This window comes from Haliotis rubra, unplaced genomic scaffold (genome assembly GCF_003918875.1).
Source record: "Haliotis rubra isolate DU_JTF1 unplaced genomic scaffold, ASM391887v1 Scf49, whole genome shotgun sequence".
NCBI classification, from domain to species: Eukaryota; Metazoa; Mollusca; class Gastropoda; order Lepetellida; family Haliotidae; genus Haliotis; species Haliotis rubra.
This window is the reverse complement of record NW_025767179.1, coordinates 260695-286923: the sequence shown is the minus strand read 5'-3', so window position 1 is coordinate 286923 and position 26229 is coordinate 260695. Positions and strand designations below refer to the sequence as shown.

At 40.1% G+C, this 26229-nt stretch overlaps 1 protein-coding gene across 1 annotated transcript; it reads right to left on the bottom strand.

The window, feature by feature from the left end:
- Positions 1-556: 556 nt before the first annotated feature.
- Positions 557-15218, bottom strand: LOC124291330 (CD151 antigen-like). Its single transcript, XM_046728308.1, has 8 exons — positions 15158-15218; positions 5730-5817; positions 4419-4640; positions 3877-3951; positions 2899-3000; positions 2470-2652; positions 2047-2130; positions 557-1681 (listed from the first exon to the last, which is right to left on the bottom strand). The coding sequence occupies exons 2-8, from the start codon at positions 5808-5810 to the stop codon at positions 1613-1615; spliced, it is 816 nt and encodes a 271-aa protein (XP_046584264.1). The 5' UTR covers positions 5811-5817; positions 15158-15218; the 3' UTR covers positions 557-1612.
- Positions 15219-26229: the final 11011 nt, after the last annotated feature.

Below are 26229 nucleotides of genomic sequence, written 5' to 3'. Positions count from 1 at the left end.
CTTAACTGCGACATCGGCTCATACGTGATAGTTTGATAGTTCTCAAGTTTAGAAATTCAGCTCAAAAGAAAAAGAGACTCCTTATTGCTGTTAAATTGCATGAAAAAAGAAATGGTTTTAAGACTTTGTACTATATGTACTCATAATTATAAACGAGAACTTTCCTGGAGATTTCTGGACAACGCCTTTACTGTTCCATCACATTGTGACACAGGTTTACCATCGTGGTAACATATCGTGCGTGCTCCAAGCAAGCATCGCCATGTGTGGCTGAAACGCCTTATACCACCTGCAACGGTTAACCAGATGTCAACATCACATTTTTGGCTGTTTTAGTTTATCCAGCTCGATGTTTCATCATTCCTTTCATGAAAACGAAACGGAAAATCTTATCTCTAACCGATAGATCCAATGCAAACATGATTTGACTGGTGCCCAGAGCGTTCGTAAAATGACTCCATAGGTTGTCAGGTTTCCGTTGCAAAGACAGATCGAAAATATGCCAACATCATGCCAGTGCATCATCGCGGGAATCACCTCACAATACGCATGTCTGTTTTCTGTCCAAATAAGATTACTCACACATCTCTTTACAATGGTAAACAGCATACATCTTGTAAATTCAGCTCACTTCAAGAACGTTGCAAGAATTTTACAAGACTTTGCATAGTTTCATTGCGAAGTAAAATATGTTTCAGTGAAAACATTTCTTAACATATATGTAATATATATATATAAGTAACATAACAAGCTATGGTCTCAGTAAATAATAAAGTCCCGGCATAAACTTTCAGACTTGAAGAAGTGTATCTCAACATTGTTGTCTTGATTTCCCGAAGTGGAATATGTACACGAATTGATGTAACCTGACGTCACCTCGGCGATTTGACCGTAGTCAGTCGATAATGTGGTAATACAAGAAGATGACTAGCCAATGAAATAACTGGATATCATATCAAAATAACAATACTAGGTTCTGTAGCTCCTGTTGCGCATTAGGCGAATTGATTTACGTCACCATTCAAAACGTACTATACGTGTACATCAATATACATAACATTGATAAACCATTTCTATTCTGTAAATACATAAGTCAGTGATAGTGATACACTCTCAGTCTTCAAATGCAGGATGTTAAGACCACAACAGTAAATAAAAGGCTATGTATGATACGTTCATTGCTATTTATATCTAAATACATAAATAACGGACTTATAATGACGTACAAATAACAAACCTAATCACGCTTTACCTTACATAAGTTAGAATGGTATAGGAAGTCATTTCATGTGTTTTTGTCAAAAAATATTTGTAGAATCTATAAATATACAAGGTTGTATTGAATTTCATACATTGGATGGTTCATTCGATGATCAGACAGGCTGCGCTGTTTTTACAGGCGAATGCACATGTAATGTTAGCATGTCATATTAATTGCTTTACCCGGGCGGAAATGTAAACAAGCGAGTGCAATGTTTGCACGCAAGGGTAATATTGGCAGTTCGTGCCAAGCTTGGCCATCATGTAGACAACAATTAAATACCCAGATCTCCAAGTAAGCGCCAAATGATGCTCTCTTCTCCTCAAGTGGTAACAAAACAGGCAACAGCTATCAGCTCATATTGTATTTGTTGGAGTCGTTGTTTGCGATCAGAAAAATGGCTAAAAGCAGCATGAGAAACTGAAAAGAAAGGACACCTCGCGAAATTAGAAAAAAAACAATGTTCACAGAATAAATATGCATATTAATACATCACAGATAATTGATATCGGTACAACGAAGTCGTAACAATCGAGTTCCTCCTTTCTTCGTTTTTTTAAGATAAGTAGGGAAGATCACCAGCTATAGGTAATAGTGATTAGCAAACAACTATCTTGGATGAAATAACACTCCATTACGATTTAGTGACTTTGTGGAATATTTACAAGAACAGTAGGGATTCGTTCGTTGGTTTATCTTAATGTGTTACATGTTTTCCCAATTTACGGGATTGACAGACTGATATGTTTCTAGACATATGAAGCTTTCCGGAAGTTGTAACTTACCTCTATCCCTGCGATACCTGCTCCAAAGCCAATGATACAAGCTTGGTAGTTCACAAAGAGGTCATATAAAGATGACTTGCAACCCTGGGATGACGTCAAGAAAACAAACTGATCATGGCATCGAATCGCTTTTTCAGTTAGATCACCTTCACGATCTAAGTTTAAAGTTAGATTGTGCACTGATGAATTTAAGGTGACGGGATTTCATTATTGAAAAGTGGAACCCATTCTAAAATTGAAATATTGTGTATTCATTGAGAACCTTTTCACATTGTCGGTCCAATTACCTGGGTCTTTATTAACAATTGTCCGAAAAAATAAGTTATGGGTATGAAGTATGGTATACCTTCAAACAACAATCACATGGAAGGTAGATTTGCCATCGGATTGGCTTAAAACGTTGGTGCAGATTGTATCACTTACCTGATTGAAGTACGAATTATCAGAGGTGGGTGCAGTTGTACAGTTTGGCATCACGATACTGGCATTCACCATTTTACAGCAAGAATCAGGGATAGTTGCTAAACTTCCGTCTTCAAGAGTTCTGTTCCACTGGCTTCCGGTCATGACGTAGTCACTTCCGTTTGTCCAACCACAACACATTTTCTGGAAATGAGTGTGAATTAGTTCAGTTTAAACAGTATTTCAGTTGTATCAAGCCATGTCAGATTGATATTGAATCGAAGGGAAACCTACAAGTACTGATAGTGTGCTGACCAACCAAGGGCCATAATCAAGGAACACCTGTATAACGAACCCGCGATGGGCGTTGTGACACGTAACCTCTATATAAGGTATATTTTCACGTCTTGAATATATCCTTCGGCAGGTGTCGTTCTTCAGGATACGAACCTTTCCTTGGAGTTGGTCCATGGCCGCCGTGAACCCATCTGAAGGCGCACCATATTTCATCTTCATGTTCTCTTTTAACTCATTATCAAGTTCTCGTTCCCACTGTAACAAATTCAGTTCATTGTAACATTAATTCGAAGTAGTAGTATGATTGTTGTACACATCCGCACTCGGCAATATCACAAAGTTATTTAATGCCTGTCTGTAAATACCCAGGTCTGAACCAGACGATCACGTGACTGACATCATTAACATCGTTCTACACGATCATCCACTACAATGATATGCATCAACCAAGTCAGCAAGTCTGACCATCAGAAACCTTTTCACCTGTTTCTTAAGATAACCTGGTGTTGCTGAAGACCAATTCTAAGTTGGTTCTTTGTTTACCAGGCAATATTTTACAGTCGCATTTTGATTTGATAATGAACGTCTTTTTCGGTTCCGTATTTCTTTTCAAAAGACCAACTGTTAGTGATGTCATGGCTAATTATTCATATACTTCATGAAATTCACCACCTTCTTCAATAGCTTCATGCCGTAAGAGGCGACTAACGGATCGGGTGGTCAATCTCGCTGTCATCGTATCCCAATTGCGTAGATCGATGACCATGCTGTTCATCATCGGATTGTCTGGTCCAGACTCGTTTATTTACAGACCGCCGTCATATAGCCGAAATATTGCTGCGTGCGACGTAAAACTAAACTCACTCACTCACTTCAATAGCTTCATAAGAGAGTGAGGAATTATACGTACGCTTCTTACAAAACGCTCGATGCCTGAATGGCAATGAAGCTTGATGATATCATACGAGACTAAATTTATGCCCCAAGGCTAAAAGGTTAAAATATTGTACAATGCATTCATATGATCATAAATATCGTATAGCTTGTATATAAAGGTACATATTTCTGGAGTTGCCTCCCATGTATTACATCAGTTTTGCTATGTGAGCCCACCACAAGGCGAAAACTCACCGCTTTCTTGAACACAATCCCAAGTATAACAGCCGCTACTTCCACAGCAATAACCAGAGTGATGACAGTTATATACTACAAAGAGAAGAAGTGTAGATAACGATCAAAGTGTACATAACAATCACAAGACAATGTACTGTTGACAAACCCGTTCCCATCATGCTCAGAGATACAATCCAACATCAAACAGGACATAGCAGGTTCCGAGTGTCTCATGCCTGTCCTATAATTGATCGAGATGAGGGTCGCATACAGTGAGGGTAGTACTTCAGTGAAACTTGGCAGATACAAACTTTGTACAATCAGTCAATTGTGCATCGTTTTCACACATTCACAGTTCACAGATTTACCAATCCTGTCCTAATCTACCACAAGCTGTTTTGGAATAGCTGAAACATTGCTTAACAATCCGTGAAAAACTATTTATTCGCTTCTAAATCTAAGTCGTATTACTTTCTTCATGCAGTAGTCATCACATCTGACTTAACGGCGGTAACCCGTTGATCCTGTAAGCCAAGTACCCAAAGCTCAATTACACGTACCAAACCCAGTAAGCAGGTGCTTGACGTCACAGCCGCGGCTATTCCCAGCAAGGCAAAGAAGACCGTACCGGCCCCGCCGGTCGCGAGGACTATGGCGGCATGGCGGAGGAACTCCTTGTCTATGGTGCTCACGTCCAATATGTGCGGGTACAGGGTGTTGAAGAAGCTGTCTTCATCGATGACGATCCAGATACCAACGCCTAGAGCTGCACCGCCAGCTAACTGATCAACAGATGAGGTATTATAGGTGTTACAAACATATACAAAGATCAGCAGCCTCGAGTCATGTGTTGGCACTAGAGGTGTATCAGGATGGTGAAGTGGGCTCCAGTTATGTCCCAATATGTCAGATTAATAAGGGATGACGATCTTAAGTGATGCAGGTCTATGGTATTTAAGTGTGTGAGTGAGTGAGTTTAGTTTTACGCCGCACGCAGCAATATCCCAGCTATATGGCGGCGGTCTGTAAATAATCGAGTCTGGACCAGACAATCCAGTGATCAACAGCATGAGCATCGATCTGCGCAATTGGAAACCGATGACATGTGTCAACCAGGTCAGCGAAACTGACCACCCGATCCCGTTAGTCGCCTCTTACGACAAGCATAGTCGCCTTTTATGGCAAGCACATGGGTTGCTGAAGACCTATTCTACCCCGGATCTTCACGGGTCTATGGTGTTTAAGAGTTTATCTTAACAATCAAGCATGCGTATTGTGCTGACAAACCAAGCACCACAATCAAGGCGAGTCTTTCATTCGAACCACAGATAACGGATTCTACGTCATCTACAGTGAATTACTGCTTTATGAAACAAAGGCTAGTTTCCTTGCGCCCACCCAGTTTAAAAAGAGCAGGCTGTAAATGAATAAACCAAAACCCTTTCCACATCCATTGTACAATTATGAGTTCTATATCATCACCATGTGCTTATAAATCATTATAAAAATAGCGGTTATACCAGGTGTCCACCAATATCCACCAACATCACGGCGGTGGGATTCAGGTGTCCGGGTCCGGTGTGACGAGCCAACGCTTTAACCACTAGGCTAACCTCCCCAAGCTATGTATCACATTTTAGATCATAGTACGAAAAGGTGAGACACTGGTGATTGAAGCTTACTACAGATAAGGCATACTTTTAGTCTATCATATGTAATAAGACTGCACGATAGCGATATCAGCATGTAAAGCAAATGATCCGACAGAAGGTTGGGAATCACGATTTTAATTGTTGATGTGTTGGGTTCATGATCAGCACGAACTCCTCGAGTAGTGCAATGTTGATGGTGTGACGCGAGGTGATACTCACGAGAATGATAATGTTGATGGAGATGATGCAGAATTTGAGACAAGATTTGAATGAGCTGCACATGCTGGTCGTGTCCACCATCAGCAATCTGCAAAGAGATGGTGGAAGTGTTTGGTATGCATGCGCAGGTGCGCTTGATCACAGTCTCACGACACGTGAACAAATACGCCCAGAAACATATCATATTAGAGGCAGAATAGACATCATAGTTCTGAGGCGCACACGCATCGAATCCATACCATACACACCACATGCATAATGTACGTACAAATATCTCACTCACTCACACACACACACACACACACACACACACCACTTGTCCACTATATATTACATCGAATACCTTTCACAGACATTATACTCGTGTAATTTACATCAAACCGAATATTTTCCAAAGACATCGCACACATACCTCGTACACTTTACATCACACCGGATACTTTAATCACACAAAACACGCGTGTTACAACAAGCATACGGGCACATCACACACAGTATACACGCCACAGACACAGATGTACACTCTATATAGGCACAATACCGGAACCGTCGTACCATCTGAATTCCTAGTATTGCATAATTACGATGCACTACATTATTTTATGTATTTAATGTGTCCACTGCATCAGTGAACAACCAAATGAGATGAAGTTAAATATATCTGACGCACAGCTGCACACAGCTAAACCTGGTGTGTATGTATATTCATTAGCTGATTGGTTGACTTCTTCTGTAATGAATGCATTCTCCAGATCTGCTGTGGTTGCTAGATATTGAGGTCAATGTCGTACACTCATCGTCTTCTTAATCATTTAATCAACATTTACTATCGGTCATTTCATAGTACAGAGTTTATTACAATGTTGTTAAACACATGCAATGTGTTAAAGTTGGTGTTGTAAAAGCGAAAGCTTCTAGGGCCATCTAATCACACGTTCACCTCAGTACTCCCTATGTAGACTCCATGTCTAACTTGGATACACAATGAGGAATGATGACCCACACGCCTTAGAGTATTTGATGGGATATATTCCTTCCCGCTTGTTATAATCTCCACAAAGTTCGATATCATCCGCGCATCCTCATCCCCCATGCATGTAAACTTACACATAGGACAGGTACGGCAGAAGAAGAAGAAGAAGTAGTAGTGGTAGTATATTTGGTTTTAATTTTCATTGCTATGTTGATGTACTTAAAACCAGGACCCAAGACACGGGATCGCGACGTGACCTGTTCCTAGGCCCTACCCAGGAAGTGCAATACCGGGAGTGATGTGTAATGCCGTGTGTGATGTGCACAGGGAGGGTACATGGTCATTGGTTGTCACTATTGCAGTCGCATGTCTCAGTTACCACCTACGTCAAACGATCGACGTCAGCTGAGGAACATAACAGACAATCCAGTTGTTGTGTAGGGGTACAACATGAATGAGGTAGCCAAGCAACCGAAGTAGTTCGTGTGGGGGTGCGACGTCCCCCTCGTTGAAGGCAAGTGTCCATACCTTAACTATATGAGTGGGTGTCAGCTGTCGTATATACCCGAGTACATTAAGGCCACCCTATAGGGATACTGGGGTAGGATAGGTACCCCCACGCCTGTACGTGTCATAAAGGAGCGGCCTTGTTGATTCTGTCATCGTGACCTGCCACTGTCCAGCTTTAATGATCCTTCCTCTCTCTCTCAGGAATTAAAACAATTCACTCGATCACTCATAATGCATTCTTTTTTTATTCACCAGATCTTGTATACATTATCAATGTATAAACAAGTGTCTATTTATCTTACAACGTTTTTCTCTAATATTGCTTGTTTATATTTGTTGGTATTTACAGCGAATTACATATACGTGAAGCCTCTCTCTACAATTTACGTGTGTTTCGTGCGCCCTGTCTTTGACGCATATCTAAGCATATCGCTACAGTAGTGGGAGCCCAGGCTAATTATTGGCGCACGTGGGCCGTGGCAGGAGTGGGCGATACTCGATTTTTCTTGAGTTATTTTCTGTATTTAGAACAAGAGTATTGTCTTTTCAACCTACAACTTAGGTATTGTCACGGACGGTCTTTTCAGCATAAAACTTTGATCATGACGTCATTTTGCTGCTGCGAATCAAGGATATTTTCTTTAATACGATTGCTTCATCACGGTGGACAGTGATGAGCCTCTCATGTCGTGACGACGTATTAGTTAAGTCCTTCTTCGATTTGTGTCTTGTATTATTTACATACTACGGTCGAGACAAAGAAGCGGTTCGGCATGTCCCGTGTAGTAAATATGACGTTTTTCTATTGTAGAAATGTGTATAGTATACAACACATTGCAAATAATTTGAAAGCATAAAAATGCTTCTCTGTTAAAATATACATCCCATGCCACGTACTACTGATTTTCCTTCTCATCAAGGAATGTAGAATATGTCACCACCATTGTCTCCCTTGTGAACACATACACCTAATACTACATCAGCAGCTGTTTATGAAACTAAGAGCCTTAAATCCCTTTCCATATTCACTAGAAATAACTGCTAAAACCAGATTACGATTTCAACGTTAGCATGTTCAAAACCCAGGGGCTTCATGTTCCGTTTTGTATGAAAACATTTACTGAAACAGGCATAATCAATCTTCCTTATCGTAACTTATGTGTTGGCGATCTATAGCCTGTTTTTATATAATTGTATTGTCCAAATAGTGCTATTAGTTTTAACTTTCCTAACTAGTTTTAGTTGTAATTGTGATATTCTAGTTGTTTTACTGTCCTTCGTCGACAGGTTTTTATAATATACAAATATTCCATTCCAATTTCAAATATGTTCTCGTCACGATATGGCTGAATTTTGTCGATGTGACGTTAAATATTAACTCACTCACTATCATAAATTATGTACTTAACTCCCTTCTGGCATTAGTATTCCGTATTTGTTTCTGTCAACAACAAAACGGAGGTTGTGAGGGTGCAACTACCATTCTTGATGCACAATTGTGATTTCACCGGGCACGTGGTGTATTGTTAAGGACCGGTTTTAGTTAATGTGTTTAATGTAATCTAAATTACAGTCTGCAGCCAATACCTTCCGGCCAACAGTCGTTGTAGTATTTATACACGACATTCAATAATTTCAATATTTTGCTTTACTTTTGGTATCATCTGGCACGGTATAGACAAATCGAAACTTAGCTGCACCATTATTTCATAACCAGCGCACTTTTGTGTCATTTCTATCGTTATTGGGATATTTTCGGTTGTGTGTTAATGCATTGTATTTTCAGAAATATTTTACCAAAACAAAAAATGGATGAATAACATCTTTCAAGGTTGGTGGGATAGTACAGTCTGCGCAGTTATTATGACAGTGTTATATCGAAATAACAAACTTAAACAGCAATGAGCATTGATAAGAATTGCTCCGGTTTGAAAACAATTTATATATTTTAAGTGCATATACTCCCTCATAGTATTCTAATTAGTTTACTTTGGTTGCGAACAATTGTAAAAGTCGCCATTCGGTTTGAAACAAAACTGCTCTTTTACTGACTGAAAGCGTCCAAAACCTTCACACAGTATCTTCTAAAAAACAATGCCCATTGTACGATTCCAAATTGTGAACGCTTTGCTGGTGAATCACCATCAAGTAGTTCCGGCACCAGGTGTTCGCGGAGAGGTGAGCGAACACTGCTGTGTTCATTGCATGACTAAAGTTACGATAAGTTCAAAATGTTAACTAAAAGGGCTAAAACGTACCTAAAACATTCTCAATTACTGCCCATGTAACAGACAACTTGTTCTTCCCTTTCAAAAAAAGAAGATAATCGAATCTGGTTGGAGCTATTCCAACATTCTTCACATTTGAAATTAATGGTGTACAAAACCTGTCCAGATTATCCGACGAACAGTTTCCACTGGGCGTAAAGAGCAAAAGAGTATGACATCACTGATGACACCTGGTTTTGGCGAATAGGGTAAACACGTCATAACATTACCGTCGCCTACACTATTTGAGTAAAAATGTATGAAGACAAGGCAGACAATCAAGTGATGGACCATGAAATCCAGTCACATGATACCACATTTGTTTCGGAAATTTCAAATAACAGACACACCGCTACTGTAACAATCAAATGTCTTGCGGTGTTGACTTTATACGGATATAGACGTTCTTCCTTGGGGTGCTTGACGTCAACACTTATCGTTGTTCAACATTGATATTTCATGATCCCTTACTTGTTTTGAAGAGTATACATCCTTCAGTCTGAGTTTTTGTGACATGATAACTACAGTGTCGGATTCAACATATTGATTAGATAGCCACACCCAACCTTTATCAGTAGTTGTCTTAAACCATTTTCAAGTCATATTACATTTCCTGGGAATTTATATGAAGGCATATCTATCGGTCTTAACTAATGCTCAATGACCATAATGTTCAAGTATATGTCTATGACACATCCGCCATGAAACTGGGCGTATTGACCTGTACAAATGCATGCAAATACATGAAACATTGAAGTATTTCAACATTAAAATTCATTTCTCCGTGTATCTCTGCTCAGAATAAGTTGTGTGTAACATACACCGATGCCAACACGCTCATATAGCTGAGGAGTAACTATCATCTAGTTCTGACATGAATTCATATCCTGTACGCAGTCGGCAACAGACAGCCTTTCAAAGTCTTTGAAGAGTTACGTGCTGATGATTACACGGTAGCGCCGTTACCTATGATTAACTCGCCCCTCGCGTGAACTCGACCCTGCTACTAGTCATCCCGTCCGTCAGGGGACCAATTACCTGAATTACTGGGCACCAGGATCAGGACCATTGTCTGTTACATCTGCATGATGGTTATTATTCCAGGTAGTGGAGAGTACATATGCATGCAATGCGCCACCTATAACTCACCTACTAATCACCATGGATCCTAATCACACAGGATCACAGAAGGACGTGTCCCTTGAGAAACCCTATTGCGTTGTGTATAAGTTATATGTTAAAGCAAAGCACATCTTCTCATCTCGTTGGAGTGTGTATTATTGAAATTCCTCTATTCAACATAAATACAGGGGCTGCGTCGTCTCGTATCCGGACAACAGCCAACATGTTATTTAAGGTGACACATATGTTGAGTTCAGAATCAGAATATCTTATTTATACTATTTGTGCCGAATATATTTCAAACAACTGAGAGAGTCAGATATACTAACAGGTGAATGTAAATGTTTAAAGCAGCAACTACATGTAATACATGCCTTGAAGTACTTCAAAACAGAAATACCTTCTTCCACACAAAAAAACACATTCAACCAACATAAGACACGCAACACCCCAGACACACAACATAAATAACACACAACATAAACAATAGTCACATAACACTCACGTCACATAACACACACAACATAACAGTCACACATAACACTCACGTCACATAACACACACAACATAAACAACAGTCACACATAACACTCACGTCACATAACACACACACAACATAAACAACAGTCACACATAACACTCACGTCACATAAAACACATACCACACAACATAAACAACAGTCACACATAACGTCACGTCACATACACACACACACACAACAACAACAGTCACACATAACACTCACGTCACATAACACACACACAACATAAACAACAGTCACACATAACACTCACGTCACATAACACACACACAACATAAACAACAGTCACACATAACACTCACGTCACATAACACACACACAACATAAACAACAGTCACACATAACACTCACGTCACATAACACACACACAACATAAACAACAGTCACACATAACACTCACGTCACATAACACACACAACATAAAGAACAGTCACACAGAACACCAGAACACTCACGTCACATAACACACACACAACATAAACAACAGTCACACATAACACTCACGTCACATAACACACACACAACATAAACAACAGTCACACATAACACTCACGTCACATAACACACACACAACATAAACAACAGTCACACATAACACTCACGTCACATAACACACACACAACATAAACAATAGGCACACATAACACTCACGTCACATAACACACACACAACATAAACAACAGTCACACATAACACTCACGTCACATAACACACACAACATAAACAACAGTCACACATAACACTCACGTCACATAACACACACACAACATAAACAACAGTCACACATAACACTCACGTCACATAACACACACACAACATAAACAACAGTCACACATAACACTCACGTCACATAACACACACACAACATAAACAACAGTCACACATAACACTCACGTCACATAACACACACAACATAAACAACAGTCACACATAACACTCACGTCACATAACACACACAACATAAACACACAGTCACACATAACACTCACGTCACATAACACACACACACAACACATAAACAATAACATAAACAACAGTCACACATAACACTCACGTCACACACACACACACACACGCAAAACAACAGTCACACATAACACTCACGTCACATAACACACACACACAACATAAACAACAGTCACACATAACACTCACGTCACATAACACACACACAACATAAACAACAGTCACACATAACACTCACGTCACATAACACACACACAACATAAACAACAGTCACACATAACACTCACGTCACATAAACACACACAACATAAACAACAGTCACACATAACACTCACGTCACATAACACACACACAACATAAACAACAGTCACACATAACACTCACGTCACATAACTCACAACACATATTACTCACACCAGACACAACACACATCCAAAATTCAGGGTAATTAAAACTGTCAAAAACCATGTCAATTCTTTGCATCATTCCAATATTGACATGTTGACATGGCTTGGCGGTGTTTTTATTTTAGACTCTATGTACCAAGAGACAACTGAAACATTTGTTTTGAAAAACACAATTAGTTCCAACTTTTAAAAACTGAAAAAAGCGTCGTGCATGTTTTGTGATCTCATTCTTCAAGCACAACAGCTGTTACTGGTAGAATGGTGATGTTCACTCGTTCATGAACACCTCGAACCCCATGCACGTTTAATATAATTCGTTGGTATATATCTGCCAAGGTTTTTGGTTTTCCGGCCACACCACTGAGTTACAAGAATGAATACCAAAACTGGCTGACGTTTTAAAATCAAATCAATAGACAACTTATTGTGACCTAATCACATGCTGGTCGCGTGTCTAACTGAAATATTCAGAGAAGATATCGCAATGGAGCTATGTTACACCCTGGGACCAGAAGGTGTGAATGTGTGTAAGATATTTACGATTTAACCTGGAATGTTTATATGCACGTATGTTATACATGATTCATGTGAGGCTATATTGCCATGGTACACAGACCGCCCAGACCGGCTCAAACAGTCCTCACACCCTTGGTACACCCAAGCAGCTGTTACACAACTCCACGCCCACTTCTCTCGTTGTCATATCGTTGAACTTGCTCATCAGTGTGACTACAGGGTCACACGCTATGCATCACTAGGTAAACGTATCATTTCAATAGCAGAGCTGTTCGAGTGCTGAGATGCACACTTATTTGTGTTCTTATCAGTTCTAGCCAGGTTATATTTGAAATTGAAATGGCATTTACTTTCTTGTGCACATTTTATAACAAAGTATCTATATTTGATAAACGAATCAGGTTTTCTTGATAATTAGTTTATCAACAGCCACCTTCATCTATTGACGTGTGTCAGTGATGATGTCACAGCTTTACGTTGAGTGCTCAGCCAAACACTTCGTACCAACTGAAAAGGGAAATGCCGCACGATGCATGTAATTGTTTTGTATTTATTACTGCATTCTTTTGTCACATTGAGTGTTTAATGATAGGTTCATGATGAATTCACGTATATTCGTGTAATATCGACGTACAGGCACGTGTGTACGAGTCGGGACTTGTTTTCGTTTTATAAAGCTCGTCCATGCTGCCATTTTACATGGGTACCTCAGTCAGGCAAATTACGATGAGCTGTCCTAGACTGGATAGCAACAAGTATGCCCATTAAAAGTCATTTATATATCCGCAGGCAAGGGATTAGCCCATCGACCTTGCGCTTTCTTCTCCAGAACAGGGATGAGGTCGAGGTTACATCCTTTCTCAGTTCCATCAGTTTAATAATTTCAGCGAAAGACCGGAACATTTTGTCAAAAGTTAAATGGACGTGACATCAATGATTTTAATTATCGTTTTCAACTATATTTAACGTAAATCGATAAACCTTTACCTATACCAATTCGAATCTGCTGTCATGTTGTTTTCTGATTTCGGCAATAAACAACAAAATATCAAATAAAGAAAGAATTGCACATATAATACATTGACTATGTCTTGTAGCTTTTATAATATCTCCTGTGGTCACCACACAAGTGGTGATTGAGCCTTCCCTTCACGAACATGGCTAACTTATCTATACAGACTGCTTTCAAATCCGTCCAAGCAGGAATAGACTTTATAGATACTTTATCTTCACATTAAGCCTCCTACTACAGCTGCTAACATTGATTTAGATATCATCTCTCTACATCAACCTTTGCCTGCTCCTCCTCGCCAATTATGCAGGCCAGACGTAGACATCGCTTTCCATTTTCTGACACATTCATAATTTAAAACACCAACAAGAGCATTTACCGTTAAGAAGTAAATATCAGTCTCATCGGTCGATTTTCATTGATCGTTCCAAATGGTGGGCAGACAGCATGTGCCACTGTCATTTCACCAAACACCACATCTTTCAAAGAACCAGACAATAGCGCTACTTTCACTGCTGAGACTGAGGCCTTCCAAACAGTTTTTACCTATATTCACCATCAGCCTAAAAGAAAACAATTTATCTTCTTTTCTGATGCTTTCTGATTTCGGGCGTTACAAAATCATCCATTTATCCTTAACATTATAGAATTGTACAATGATATTTCTTTCGCCAGCTACATGTACACAGCTTCTTGTGTTGGTTACCTGTCCATGTTCCAATGATAGACAAAACACAATCATTCTCGAGTATGTCTCTCACATTGTGATCTCACATTATAGTTATAAATCGTGTATCAAGGATAAAATTCGACATCCAAAGTATACAAAGTAGAAACCCAAACAAAAACAATCTTTATGAGATAAAACCAAGTCCAGGTGATACCAACCTGATTTGACAGAGATGTTCTGGCGACGTCGCAATTGTTATACCAACAAATATATAATTATCATTATGATGAGAAAATTGTATTTTTCGTAAGGATTTGTCATTCAAATACTTTAAAGTTTGCGTTCATAAAGGCCTTGGCGTGGCCGACTTAAGGATCGTGTCACCACATTAACTGTAATATGCAATAAATTCCAATCTGCTGCTATCATCAATAAAGACTTACTGTGAGGAAACAGGCTCCAAACTGCCCGCACGTTCGCAAGGCTTCCTGTGATGGGCGTATCGAAGAATTTATTCAGCATAATGGTTGCAGGCCAGGTACACTATGACTGCAGTATGTAGGCGACAAAGATTAGGGTGGGCTAAGCAACAGCAGGGAAGAGCTGACATCACGCTGACAAACGTGTCGAGGTTTGGCCTTCGATTTCATAGACGGCATAAAATTGTTGGCGACAAAGCAGACAGCAGAATGTCAGGGCAATAAGTCTTGACTATGATCGGCATAGTGACGGAAGTGTCATGGTGTGGGGTAGAATCAAACTTGATTTGGTTGTTGTGAAAGAATATTTGACCTACCATTATCGACTTTCCATTACCAAAGGTTTTGAATTTTGTAGATGACAAACCACTTCGTGTCCATGTCATCACCGAATATCACTCATATAGATATTGGACTGGCTCGCTGCGTTCTACTACACGACCAAGATATGCATGGGATGTTCTGGGGTGGAGAGTGTACGACAGAGACCCTCAGGGTAGCTATTCGGGTGAGTGGGGCAACATATGAACAACCACGCGCAGGTGGATCAGTTTATGCCAACACGGACTCGTGCATGCATCGTCCAGCATGGTGGACACACCAGATACCTTAAATACACTTACACACATTCATCGCCATTAACCCTCCAATATCATTTCATCAGTTCCCTCAGTTTTTGTCGTTTGTGCAATGAATACCACGGTTTCGCATCACCAAATGACACCAATACAGCCGAGGCGTTGATTTTAATTCAATCACTCCTTGTGGATTAGTAACCCTGTGGGTGAATTATAGAATCTGGATTTCAATTAGGCAGTCACAGAGTATCTCTGTCCATTACCACGATCAATCGGAGATCATATTACTGAACCAGGCATGAAGATCACTGAGCTTAACATGTATATTCCTGAACAGGGTATGTATATTACTGCACTGTGAATGCATGTTACCAGGGAAAGAAATCTTTCAACATTTCCCACTAGACCACAGGACCAGTGAGTGGACAATAATTAGTGGTCCTGTCTACACTTCACTGGTCCAAAATACCATTCGTAGATCAACTATTAATACAAAATTCACTGGCCACAAGGACCACTGCAAACTTATCATTTAGCTTGGTCCTAATGAATTTTACCAGCCAGGGACCACAGGACCAGCGTATGTTTGGCACACTGCCTGTTACTGAACAAGACCTAAACATAATCCAGCACGACATGTATATTACTGAACACGACCTGTACGTGTATATATTACTGGACAAGGCATGACCATCACTGCGCATGGCATGACTACTACTGTAAAGGGCAGGTCACATCTCATGAAGTAACATTCTTCAGAATACAATTTAATGCATTAAGATCAAGGTAATCTCTGATCTTCAGTAACCCATGCTTGTCGTAAGAGGCGACTAACGGGGTCGGGTGGCCAGGCTCGCTGACTTGGTTGACACATGTCATCGTATCCCAATTGCCTAGATCGATGTTCATGCTGTTGATCCCTGGTCTGGTCCAGATTCGATTTTTTACAGACCGCCGCCATATAGCTGGAATATTGCTGAGTCCGGCGTAAAACTATACTCACTCACTCACTCACTCTGTTGGCATAAGATTATGTTCATATCTCCATATCTTTATAGGGCGGTGGGGTAGTCTTTTAGTTACAGCGTTGGCTTTAGTCGGGTTAAATGGGTACAATGTTGGCTCGTCCCCGCCATGATATTGCTGGAATATTGCTAAAAGCGGCGTAAAACCAAAATTCCGTCAGTCAGCCATATCTTCATAAATGCACACGGTTCTTTACAATGTGTGAAGCCCATTTCTGGTGTCCCCCGCCGTGATGTTGCTGGAATATTGCTAAAAGCGGCGTAAAACCAAACTCATTCCGTCAGTCAGCCATATCTGTATAAATGCGTTGCACACGTTAAATGTTCTTTATGGGGTTTCTTCTTAATATGTAGACAACAAGTGTATCAATTCAACACAAAATCTGGGTCAGAGTTAGAAAATGTTAGTGTTGTGTTAATGTATAATCAATTTTATCCATGGCTGTCTATGTAAATTGGAATGTCGTCTAACTGACGGACAATAAAGCATGAATATGTTCCAGATGGCATCTCTGTATATGGATATTAACATATGCCAATATAGTTGCATGCTTCATGTTATGAACTTTTGCTCCTGTCGGTACTAGTATATGAGATACACCATCATGTATGTTGATACTACCCGTGAAGATCCGCGTTAGAATTGGTTTTCAGTAACCCATGCTTGCCGTAACATGCGACTAACGGGATCGGGTGGTCAGGCTTGCTGACTTGGTTGACACGTCATCGTATCCAATTCCGTAGATCGATGTTCATGCTGTTCATCACTGTATTGTCTGGTCCAGACGCGATTATTTACAGACCGCCTTCATATAGCTGGAATATTGCTGAGTGCGGCGTAAAACAAACTACTAACAAACATACATAACCTGTTGATACATAGCAGAAACATATTAACTTTTACTTTTTACTTGCAGTTTGGATATTGTGAGTAATGTCACGTGACTTTGATTCACTATTTCCCATCACCTTTTGATGAAACTAGGGGCGCCGAAAGGTTGGGGGTTTTTCCCACGTCTACTGAAGATTTACTGTTTGTCCGTTAAGACTATCATTACAGCTGGATTACACTTTAAGTACAATTGAACTGTACTCTTAGAGCGATGTTGAATATCCAAAACCGATAATGGGGCGGATTTGGCCAACTTCGCAATAAAGACACAAACTGTGAAAGAAACATTTTGTATGATGCGACCAGGACTAGAGAAAAGGGGTTCGGATTTACGCCGCTTTCGGTAATATTTCGCAACATCACGGCGGGGATACGGCGTTCGAGATATCAGTACATTTACCCATGTAGGTTGTTCGAGATATCGGTACTTTCGGTATAACGGTGTTCCCGCTATCGGTACATTCGGGATACGGCGTTCGAGATATCAGTACATTAGGGCTAGGTTGTTCGAGATATCGGTACTTTCGGTATAACGGTGTTCCCGCTATCGGTACATTCGGGATACGGCGTTCGAGATATCAGTACATTAGGGCTAGGTTGTTCGAGATATCGGTATGTTCGGAATATCGTGGTTCGACTGAATGCATGAGTTCCAAAGGTATTAATTTACAGCGAACCACATATTTGTTTTGAAAAGACTGAAACTTCGTTGTTGATGCGGACCTTAGCTGAAGTAACTGCACAAATATACTTATTGTGTATGTATTTTACAGATGCTGTCAACAGAACCAATAATATATATCTGCATCGTAAAAAAGCTACTCGTATATTCAACACAGAAAGCCACTAATTATTAGACCAGGTATCTTATGCACATTGTTTCTTTTCTACCGGTGGCGGTGGGGTAGCCTAATGGTTAAAGCGTTGGCTCGTCACGCCAAAGACCCGGGTTCGAATCCCCACATGGGCACAATGTGTGAAGCCCATTTCTGGTGTCCCCCGCCGTGATGTTGCTGGAATATTGCTAAAAGCGGCGTAAAACCAAACTCAGTCAGTCAGTCTTTTCTACCGATAATATTCAGCAACGGTGATTTATAAGTTCTGTTCTTCATTAAGAAGTCGGTTGTGAAAGCAATATACACACAGTTTGATGAACAAGAGAGAACTGGCTTTCATGGAAGCATAATAAAGAAATAATCATTCTGTCATTGGTATTGTTAAGATATGAATGGTCATATGATGCCATTCTGAAATGTCAGGGACAAATATAAACCTTACAAAAACACTTATCAATCTTCTGATAAATATTTATATTAGCCTTATAATACAACCTTTGTCAGAGTCGAACATTTAATGACATTTGTCTAATGCGATGCAAAAAGATATGAATTCATGCAGGCTTAGTGTTCGCTATAGTTTTGCTTGTTGGAACTGTTCTTTCTTCTCATTTGTACTCCCTAATAGCTCTGATACTATACACACGCCGGCACCATAGGCTATATCGATTAGTATTGACTGCAATTCTTATTACCACTTTCTGGGGAGAGTGCGGTACCCATAGACACTGCATAGCATCGGGAGCGGCATTATAAACATTCCAACCTTGTTTACAAGCAGAAATATACAAAGACATAAACGATATATCTTTACCAATCCATAACAAGGGAAATATGCTGTAATAATAGAATAGCATTATCATTGTATCGTCGATTCAACATTCAGCTTCAGAAAATGCAGCAATTCTCAGTTCAATGTGCACAGAAGCTATTGTTAACCCTGATTAAAACAATGAACCTTTTTAAAAAATATTTTATTAAGGAACATCTAATCTCAATTCTGAGTGGATAATCACTGTTAACATTCTAAATATACCTCCTACTGACATGAGTGTAAATATTGATCATGACCCCACCCATCTTCCAGGAATGGTTTGTGAAGGATGCTTCAAGGGTTGATCATCCTCATGATGAGCTATCAACATCCAGCTGCTGTGCTTCCGAGGGGGATTGATTCCTTCATTTCAATATTTAAACTGGGAATTTGAAAAGGACATTTCAATACATGGGGCGGTATTGGATTATCGTAGAATTATGCAATATTCACTGCGTTTGTGAGCGGTAGCGTATTGACACAGAATTCTCGTCGGGACTACCGTAAACAGATAGAAGCGATAGGATACATGTTTCGCAATATTCGTCGTTTCACAAGTCCCATTACTTGTAGTGCCAATATTTGCCGTTCAGACGTGCCTGCACTATAAATGTATCGTTTGAAACGATCGTAGATTTTGAAGTGTTCTTAAAGATAAAATCTGTCTTAAGTGATCGCTTACTGTCAAAATGAATATCGGCAAATCGTGTAATCAAAACGTTCAAGGGGGATACTCTTGTTGTCGTTGACAAGAATATTATTTGAACAGTTGAAGAAAGTTTTCTTCTCCAGAGAAGGTTTATATGAGTGGAGCCATTTACGGCATACAGTGGTATCTTCACCCTTTCTCAGTTAAACCGTCATCTATATAACAACTTGATGTCAGATATATCTCAATAATTAATATATTTTTAACACATTGTCCTCTCATATTGCAAAAGCTAGTTTGACTGCTGGCTCTTGCACAATATGACTGACAATTAACCGATATCGCGAGATCACATGAGTTATCTATCGGGGGGGTAAATATCACGTGACTGCCACGCCCTAACAATTTGGTTTCCATAACGACCGTGCTTTAATGCCATCAACATGTCTGTCGGTTAATGAAACACCCTTTATTCAGGTGACAATATAATCAGTCACAGCAGCTTCAACACATCTCTATGCATGAATGAGGAGTGATAACGGCGATGAACATTTGCCTTTCCAAAGAAACAAATGGATGCGTTGTTTGTTGTAGCTGGTCTACATTAAGCTCCCATCAAGGCTGGCACTAGCATTACCACGGCATAAAACCTCCAGGAGCAGTTTATACACGTCTATGTTAATGTACATTCAGGCTTTGTGGAAAGACAAATGTCGCACAGAGAGAGAGGTGGGGGGGGGAGAGAGAACGCAAATATCGCACAGAGGAGAGAGAACGCAAACATCGCACAGAGAGAGGGAGAGAGAACGCAAATATCGCACACAGAGAGAGGGGGAGAGAGAACGCACATTTCGCACAGAGGAGAGAGGGAGAGAGAAAGCCAAAATGGCACATAGAGAGAGAGGGGGGGAGAAAGAACGTAAACATCGCACAGAGGGAGAGAGGACGCACATCGCACAGAGAGAGAGAGAGAGAGAGAGAGAGAGAGAGAGAGAGAGGAGAGAGAGGAGCAAACATCGCAAAGAAAGAGAGGGAGAGAGACAGAGAGAGAGAGAGAGAGAGAGAGAGAGAGAGACGGACGCAAAGATCGAGAAAGAGAGAGAGAGAGAGAGAGAGAGAGAGAGAGAGAGAGAGAGAGAGAGGAGCAAATATCCATGTTTCGGTTGTCATATGTTCAGATCAATGTCGCTAAGGTATCCTGAAAGCTACCATGTTGGATTGGTACATAGACAATACCACTAATTACAGATTCTCGTCCAGTGCGTGCCACAGTTCGTTGCCCACAAATTAGCGAGGCCTGTCGATGTATCGCCAGCTCGGAGATCGATATGTGATCCAAGCGGCTCGACCCTACATTGTTCAACAACACTGGCTACGAAAGATTAGGACCAGATTGCTATGCAGGAATCTAATAACGCCCTTAAACTACAGATAATCTTACTCCAACGTGAATGTATGCACAGTGGAGTAACGAGCAGACATTACAGTGTCACTGGCGTCTTTGTACATTTTCTGAGGTGATAATATGCAACGAGTATTTATAGCAAAGAGGCTGTGTTTGCTTAAAACAACACAGTGGTTTTCGTGTATGTATTTGTCAGAGCTCAACATCTGTCAGAGACGGAATACATTATTTAAGCATGGAGAATAAATTTAACCAACTACATCGCTGATAATATTTTTTGTATGTTATGCTCTTTCCAGGTCCGAAACGATGGGGCTTTATAAATGCAAATAGTCATGTTGAACGCGAATATTCCTCTCCTGCTATTAAATCAGAAGCAAAAGTACCTATAACCTGTTATACATATTTTCTCATTTAATTTGGAACCCAACAGAATCAGATATAAGGCAACTGCCGCTTACAGTTACACTGGATAGAAGCACAACATGTTATTTGTCTGGCTGCACAGTGGGCTAATACGACAAGAAAACAAAATGTTTTAAAGACTCATTATGATTGTTATTTAATGTGTAATGGGCTGGGAACCCGTGTCAGTTTGGTAATATCGAAACAGTGTGATTCTGAACACAAGTCAAACGGAACACAAGAAGGGTTTCTTAATATAAGGTCTACATTTTTCTAAACTGAAAGACAGTGTAGCAGGCACGGAGACTTGTTGTACTTTAAGTTTTTAGTTATACATATTTTAAAAGTCAAGAAAACATTGTTACTGTGACAAATATACAGCTGGCCTTACCTTCAACACAAAAGCTCCTGAGCTAGAATATCCGTCCCAACAGTGGTGAATCACTCTCCTCACCTGGAGTCACAGCGAAAACACACCTGCGCATGGAGCTATTTTTAGATTATGTCGTCTGCTACTCGTGCGCCTTCGATTAGATTGCCTGTCCTTTCGGTTAACAATCTCACAGAAATGTGCAGTGTTGCGTGCACATGCAGTGTTGCGTGCACGTGTACCAAGTGAACTAAGTAACGATGGGTTTGTTGAAATGTTACACTTAAATGTAAATATGTGATATTTACAAGAGCTTTTTACTCGAATACAACAGAGAATTTTTCAACCTATTATTTCGTCACTGCAGATATTGTCACTCCAAACTAATCTCCAGTGCGGTTTGTTTGTATCACAGTAACTATACTCTGTATCAGTGTATCATTGGTGTTCGCATATGCACATGTACCTGAAACCAGTTTCAACGTTCATCCAACCGAATTGGGCACCTAATATTACGTCTGCGCAGTACATACTTCCGAGTCGCGGCGGGGCAATTTATTGATCACGTCTCAGCGGGTTGATGATATGAAATGGTGAACATTTGGTTGGCTGTTAATAAACTTTGCACGGCTGTTTTCACTCTGGTTACGGACCTTTGTCCTTCACACAGTGAACACACAGGGCAGTCGACACAGGTATATTTGTATCGACGTCAAATTATGGGTGTTTAATGAGGCGATGACATAAGGCCACCATCGCTTCCATTTGGGTAAGGTAAATAAAATGCAGGTTTTTCATCGTTGTTATGCTGTCCATTGCAATGTTAAATGTCGACAGCGAGTATCACGACGCATACTATTAATCAGCCCATACTTTCACGGTGTTCTCTGTTCAATCAAATACTGTATTTATAAATGCTAACAAAAAATGATCAGACAATTATTTCTCATTATACGAAAGGTTTATCTGTTAAACACATCTCACTGATGTTCGTAATGGATTAATTAACGTTAGACTGGCGGTTTTGACATATCTCTGCATTTATCAAAGGATAATTATAGATGTGGAAAAGGTTTTTACTTTGATGAATATATAGTCATAGCAAAGCTGGTCATAGCTTTGAGCAGGATATCTAGCCTGGATAAGGTGTGCTATAAATATTCTCATTATTATTATGAAAAGTTGATTTTATGTCCAAATCTGTATATAAACGGCTTCTCTGTCTATACTGTGTTGGAGCACTTTCTAAGTACACATCTGTTTGTGTTCATATGCTGGTTATTTCAGCTTGATACAACTACCTACGGTGTTTGAAGAAATAAATATTAATTTGCATATCGATATTTTTGTTATCCGAAATATCTGACTGTCAATAACACTGGCGATTTAACCGAACGCTAGGCTTGACACATCTGTCAATACCATATACAATTCAGTGGCAGTCCAGTGGTTAAAGCGTTCGCCCCTCACGCCGAAGGCCCGGTTCGATTTCCCACATGGGTACAATAATGCTTTAAGCGGCAGTAGTGAGGTGAAATTGGGTTTAACGTCGTGCTTGAGAATATTTCGCTCATATGACGACGTGCATGCGTGTGGCGAAGAATTGTTTATTCTCGAAAATCATACAGAATGATATAGAGAACATACAGTCGTTTAAATACAATATCATATGGGTAGGTATTTTGATTTAGAAGTGGCTAAGCACAGTTTTAGCAAAAAGTGAAAGTTTCAATAGGAGTGGGGTATAGTTTGATTTCATAAGTGAGATAAATTTGTCCATATGTGGATTATTACAGAAATAAGAGGGAAGAATCCTCTTACGTTCGACATTAAGCTGTGTACATGATAAAATAGCATGATACTCGTCACAAATAATATTATTTTTACAAATTGTACATGTTCTGTTTTCTAGATTAATATTAAACCATCGTCCCGTTTCAATGGGTAATCTATGATTAGAAGTTCTTAATTTTGTGTGTATGTGTATGTGCGGCTGCTTGTACTAGCCCAGACCTAAGCTGGTTTTATAGTGCTAGCCCAATGAGATACCATGCCGCAGTGAAGCATGAATACCCCACTCAGACACATTATACTGACTCCGAGCTGACCAGTCCTTGTTGTACCCATTAATGCCGAGCGCCAGGCAGGGACCAACAAGTACCATATTTTAACGTCTTTTGGTATGACGCGGCCTGGGATCGAACCCGCGACCTTCGCTCTCCGGGCAGACGCTGTAGCCACTACACCACGGAGGCGGTCATAAGCGGCAGTAGTGAGAGAGTGAGTGTATTTTTACGCCGCTTTTAGCAATATTCCAGCAATATCAACAAGGATCACCAGAAACGGGTTTCACACATTGTACCCATGTGGGGAATCGAACCCGGGTCTTCGGCGAGACGAGCGAACGCTTTAACCACTAGGCTGCAGTAAACCATGTCAACTTTATTCAAACACTATTGTTTGAATGCTTCGCTTGCACATATAATATGTGTGCCTATGAGATTCAAGTATATCCAGCTCATTCTGTAGGCGTGTACACAGATATCCTGATACATTAACTAAATATATGTCAAACACAAACAACTACAGATCTGACAAACAAACCCATCTGTATTACTAAAACAGAGCATCTATTTACCAAAATGCTAGTTACCTTAAAAGTCTATGTCTACTGGAATATTTACACACCATGTGGACACGAAGGAGATGCAGACAAATATATACTTCAGTCGATCTGCTAGGCTACAGTGTCCATAGTCGGAGTAATAGCATATTTCGGTGAAAATTATGATAATACACTTGCTGAGGATTATATTGATGATATACGTGAAGGAGAATGGTGTAATGATGTACCTGTGGGGGCCAACGTGATGACACACCTGACTCTAGTATAATGACACGCCGATGATACACTTGACTAGTATAATGACACGCCGATGATACACCTGACTAGTATAATGACACGCCGATGATACACCTGACTAAGTATAATGACACGCCGATGATACACCTGACCAGTATAATGACACGCCGATGATACACCTGACTAGTATAATGACACGCCGATGATACACCTGACTATAGTATAATGACACGCCGATGATACACCTGACTATAGTATAATGACACGCCGATGATACACCTGACTAATATAATGACACGCCGATGTATACGATGATACACCTGACTAGTATAATGACACGCCGCCGATGATACGCCGATGATACACCTGACTATAGTATAATGACACGCCGATGACACTGACTATAGTATAATGACACGCCTGACTAGTATAATGACACGCCGATGATACACCTGACTAGTATAATGACACGCCGATGATACACCTGACTATAGTATAATGACACGCCGATGATACACCTGACTAGTATAATGACAACGATGATACACCTGACTATATGTATAATGACACGCCGATGATATAACGCCTGACTATAGTATACTAGTATAATGACGCGCCGACGCCGATGATACGATGATACACCTGACTATAGTATAATGACACGCCGATGATACACCTGACTAGTATAATGACACGCCGATGATACACCTGACTATAGTATAATGACACGCCGATGATACACCTGACTATAGTATAATGACTAGTATAATGACACGCCGATGATACACCTGACTATAGTATAATGACACGCCGATGATACACCTTGACTAGTATAATGACACGCCGATGATACACCTGACTAGTATAATGACACGCCGATGATACACCGATGATACACCTGACTATAGTATAATGACGATGATACTAAATATAATGACACGCCAATGATACGCCTGACTGTAATCTGACATTCATATAGTATAATGACACGCCAATGATACACCTGACTCTAGTATAATGACACGCCAATGATACATTACTATAGTATAATGACACGCCGATGATACACCTGACTATAGTATAATGACACGCCGATGATACACCTGACTATAGTATAATGACACGCCGATGATACACCTGACTATGGTATAATGACACGCCGATGATACACCCTGACACGCCGATGACTAGTATAATGA